The 5212-nt window shown below is 45.8% G+C and overlaps 1 protein-coding gene across 1 annotated transcript; it reads right to left on the bottom strand.

Annotated features, from left to right (window-relative positions):
* Nucleotides 1–326: 326 nt before the first annotated feature.
* Nucleotides 327–1055, bottom strand: TCEAL2 (transcription elongation factor A (SII)-like 2). The gene has a single exon (XM_012650036.1). The coding sequence runs from the start codon at nucleotides 1053–1055 to the stop codon at nucleotides 327–329; it is 729 nt and encodes a 242-aa protein (XP_012505490.1).
* Nucleotides 1056–5212: the final 4157 nt, after the last annotated feature.

Consider the following 5212-nt stretch of genomic DNA (forward strand, 5'->3'; position numbering starts at 1 on the left):
CTCTAGCCCGGGCAAAAGAATGAGACTCTGTTTCAAAAAAAAAAACCAAAAACTTTTTATTTTTCTATGTAGATGTACTATATAAATTTATAGGTTTTTTCCCCACAAAACAGACAGATTCTGTAGATGATAGTATAAGCTGCTTTATTTTTCCAAGAATCATAACATCTTTGCGATGCACATGTGTGAAAATCTGCTACTGAAACCTAGAGCAAACACTACAGTTGGATCAAAAGGCTGTGGGTAAGGGTAACATGAGGGACACCTAAAGCAAACTATTAGCATAAGGTTAAAGCACAGGGCCTGGTATATGCCTGCCAGGGACACTACACATAAGGAATGTCTTCAGTGTCCCTTCGTGGGGCCCTGCAGCCACCCCTGAATTCCCTTGGGCCCCTTGGGTAGAAGGGGTCCTGTAAATTTCTTTGCATCCATAAAAACGCCCCTAACTTCTGTTTGCTTTTTCTCCTTTTCTCCTCCACCCTAGCCATATTGTCAAATTCTCTTATCATGTCCTCATTGCTGAAATTCATATCATGGATGGCCTCTTTATATTGCTTGAGGTACTGAGCCAGCCCCTTGTTGGTTTTTCTTTTGGCTTTCCTGGGTATATCATCCTCAGCTGGGCGCTTTCCTGCAGCCCTTGTTCCACTCTCTAGCTCTTCCTCACTGTCTGGCTCTCCGTCACTGTCTGGCTCTCCCTCCCACTCCAGCTGTCCCTTGCTCTCTGGATTTTCCTCCTTCTCTAGCTTTCCCTCCCTTTCTGGCTTTCCTTCACTCTCTGACTTTCCCTCGCTCTCTGACTTGCCCTCGCTCTCTGACTTTGCCTTGCCCTCTGGCTTTCCTTCTTCTTCTGTCTTTCCCTCATTTTCTGGCTTTTCTTTATTCTTTAGTTCCTCATCTTCTGTCTTTCCCTTGTTTTCTATCTTTCCTTCATTTTCTAAATTCTTATTTTCCAGACTTTCTGGTTTTCCCTCATGTTGTGGCTGTTCTTCATTTTCCATCTTTCCTTGGTTTGAAGGCATTCCTTCATTTTCACTGTAGAGTTTTTCCATCGTTGAGATTTTCTTTGCTTTTCCTGTCCTGTGGGTGGAGGAAGGAAGAGGAGAGACAAAGAAGAGACATATAAAACTGAGGACATGGGGTGGAAGGCAGGTCCGGATAGTACTTCCATCTCGCCCCTGATGAGGGTACCCCAACGCCCGGGGGACCTCCAAGTGTGCCTTCTGCCCACCCCTTACACCACCACTCCTCTCACACAGGTGAGCCAACCATTCCTTGGCAGGCCCTGCCACCTTTTCTACACACCTTCAGCCTGGCAAGGTATGTGTTCATGTGGTGATGGGATGGGCAGTGGGGCCCCAAATTCTGCACAAGCTGTGCCCTCCACACTCTCAACCCTTCTGGGTCCCTGTCCCTGCCGCCCACCCCTTCACGGACCTGTGGGGATTGTGCACAGGTTGCTCCTCCTTCTCAGGCCTCGCAGAGTGCTGGGAACGACAGACACGCAGACCTGCAGACAGACAGGAGACAGGGCAGGGACTGCGCGCTCAGGGGGCTCACAGGGACTCGGGTCCCTTCCTGAATCCAGGCCCTTTTCACCCAACGTTTTCCTCCCCTACCTCCCCCGCACCCCAGCCGCCATTTCTTTCCAGGCCTTGGGCGCCAGACCAGGATGCTTTCCAAACTGCGGTTTGGGTCCCTATCCCCCTTCCCCGGAGGCAACCTGCCCCATCTCACCCGCTTTTCGTGGAGGTCAATATGCCTTCATAGGCGCAGAGTGTGGGAGGGGGTTATTTCCAGAATATGTCTGCGTTTTGCTGTCGCACTGCAGGGGCGCCCCCCCCCTTTCCTGATCTAACATGGATGGAGAGCTCAGAGGAGGGGGAACAAGAAGCCTAGCTAGGCCTGCGGGGTCCTCCCGTCCCCCGCCCGCTCCGCGGCCCCCTCCTCACCAATCCCCCAGATCCCTTCCCCCGCTCCCTCTCCCACTGCTCCCGGATCCTACTGCCAGCCACTCCACCCGCTGCCCCGGGGCCGCCGGCAGCGCCCGCCTTCACACTGACCTGCGGGCACCCGGGACAGGCCTGCGCCTCCTCCGGCTTGCAGAAACCCGCTTGATGCTCTCCCGCCGCTGAGACAGCTCAGAGAGGTGGTTCCACACCGGCGCCGGGACCAGACCGCAGGGCGGGCGCGGGGGCTGGTGCCCACGTCTGTGCCTAGTGGGTCACGTGAGCGCCGCGTCACCCGAGCTCAGCCCCCACTTCCCAACCCACTTCATTCCCCATCCCCGAGAGACCAGGAAACTGAGGACGGGGGAGGGGGGGTTAGCGGGGCAGGGGGGACGTCACCGAGAATAAGAGGAGGAGGGGAAGGCTTTCTGACCCCAGGTGATTTACCTAGCCCATCGCACAGCATCCTTGCAGAGCATCCCTTTCAGATGCCCATTATCACCAGGTGTGACAGCTGATCAGAGAGGGTATCCTACTTTGCCGACAGCTTTCAGCTCCTGAGCCCCACAGCCCGCTTTCAAGGCTGGCTCTGCCTGACTCCAGCCCAGGTGCTGGTGCCTGCCAGGGAGTTGAGCTGTCACCTTGAGTGCTGGTGCTCCTGGGATTCTGTCCTGGGCCTCCTCTCTCCTCAGTCCCCATGTTCACTCTCCCTGGGCGATCTCGTTCACGTCCCTCTAAACATCAATGACTCCCAAATCTACATCTCCAGGATATTTCCTCCTCCGAATCTCAGATCAGCCTTCCCAACTGTCTATTGGACATCACTGCTGGAATGTCCCCGAGGGACCTCAGAGTCCGTGTACCCCAAACTGATTTCACTAACTTCCTTCTCGCCATTTCCATTGACCTCTCTCCACACTTGAAACTTACCCTCCAACAGTTGACCTGTTTCCATAGAGAATGTCAGACAGCTAGAAAAGAAAGCATTAAGACATTTTTAATATGGACCTCAGATGCACAGAAGTATCATAAACGTTGGTTCATAACACACCGTTATCGTTGGCCCAGCTTGTCTCTCTTCCTTCCCTTTCCTTTCCATCTTTTCCTTTCCTTTCCCTTCCCTTCTTTCTTTTTCTTTCATGTTTGTGAAACCACCACCCAACACAAAAACTAAAATATCACCAATTTTATAGTTTCTACAGTGTAGTGTCATTCATATATTATACATATATATACACACACATATATATTTATACACACACATATATGTGTTGCTGTATATATGTGTATGTGTATATGTGTGTATATGAATGTATTTGTGTATAAATTTGGGAAAATACTATTTTTATTTTGATTTGCAAAATGCCATATCTTGATTGCACAAGTATGGATTATGTGAGCAATACAACCAATTCTGATATATTTCTGCTACATATCTTTCTTAATTCAGTAAAACATTAATCTTCCTACAATATTCTGCTTCACCAAAATATGTATTGGCATTATCACCCCATAAATAATTTTATCCTCAATGTTGAATTTTTAACTGAATTCTCAAGGCTGAGTGTTTCCCTTTCATAAGTACAAACTTTGATAAAATTATTATTATTCCATGAATTTGATGAAAATAATATCAAATCACTGTTGAAAAGAACCAATTTTCTGTTTTAATCATTTGATAATACTGATTTTAAGCTGTCATCAATAATTGTTTGCTAAGTTCTTTTGCTAATGGAGCCAGCATATTAACTGTCACTCCTATTTGTAAACATGTACACAAAAACTTGGAATTTGAAATTAGTGTAATTAAATTAGAAGAAATGTTATTTTATCTTTTTTTGCAAGCTATTATAGGTTAGTTTAATACAATAATACATTTAAAAGTGTGTTCATATTAAATACATTTATTTTTCCTAAGTGTCATTGAAACAGGTAGAAATAATATGGTAGCCATAGAAACTTGGATTTTAATGTGGGGAAAGTAAGGTTAAAATCATTAGCAGAAATTTCTTTTCCATCCTTCCACTGTCTGAATGGCTGTCCTTCCTTCCTACTTCCTCCACTTTGTTCTTTTCCTTTGCCCTCTGTTCCTCTGCCTTTTAACCTCAGTAACAATACCGCTAACTATGTGCAAGCACTGTACTAACACTTGACACGTGTGATCACATTTAACTCTCCCAGCCGCCCTAGGAGGTAGGCAGAATTATTATCCCCATTTTACAGAAGAAGAAACTGAGGCTGCGAGATTTGTGGAAATTCTCATAGTTGTTATTCTGGAAAGTTGTGGAGCCAGATTCAAACCTCAGCAGTTACATTTCAGATGCCACACCCTGTAAACAACACACTCCTGCCTCCCACAAATTCCAGCCCAGTTCACTTTGGTTTCCTCCACATTCTCTCCTTTTCTCATGTTCTCCACTATACTCTGTCTCCTTTCCTTTTCCCTCGACCTCTTCTTTTTCCACTCTTTTCTCTCACTCGATGCTTTATTTCTCTGTATTTCCTATTCCTTGTCTCCATCCCTTTCCCTTCCTTCCCCTCTTCATCCTGTTCATTCCCAGCTGCCTGATCCCGTATCATTACCCGCTCAGAATGCAGCCTCACCCCTCACTGTAGCATCGCCCAGGTCCAGAGTGGGCTCTATCTGTTGTTCCTCACCTCTGTTTTCCTAACATCTCTCTCCCTACATGAGCAGTGGTGCCCAGCTTCAAGCACAAGGCAGCGCGAGGATGTGTTCGATAGGAGAGACCGTGTCACTCTGCTCCCATGCACATTTCCACCAGACACCTCACAAATTAGGTTATTATTGAACCTCATATGATCTCTAGTGACTAGAAAAGATAATGCCTCTCTCTATGGTCATTTTATCTTAATTAGAAGTTCTGTTCACAGAATGAGAAGTCAACAGAACTTCTGCATTTGCATGTACTAAATCGACATATTCTTCTTAAATGAATTACTATCTTCTGAAGTAAGTATTGATCTTTCTTTAGCAGGTTTTTAGATTTGGGGTTTCATGAAGTCAGTGATATTATTACAGTCCCCTTGATGCATAGTATATGTCAACAAACATGTTTTTGCAAGGTAAATGTTTATCATCAACTTTCTTAGAAAAGTAGAAGTTATTTAATCTACCATTCGATATGCACTTTTGTCATTACAAAATTAAAGAATCATTCCCAGCAATAAAATAAATATAGATGTAGATTTATAATATAAAACCATTAAGTGACACAATAAGAAATATGTATTTGATCTTT

Source organism: Propithecus coquereli, unplaced genomic scaffold (assembly GCF_000956105.1).
Source record: "Propithecus coquereli isolate 6110/MARCELLA unplaced genomic scaffold, Pcoq_1.0 Scaffold31, whole genome shotgun sequence".
NCBI lineage: Eukaryota > Metazoa > Chordata > Mammalia > Primates > Indriidae > Propithecus > Propithecus coquereli.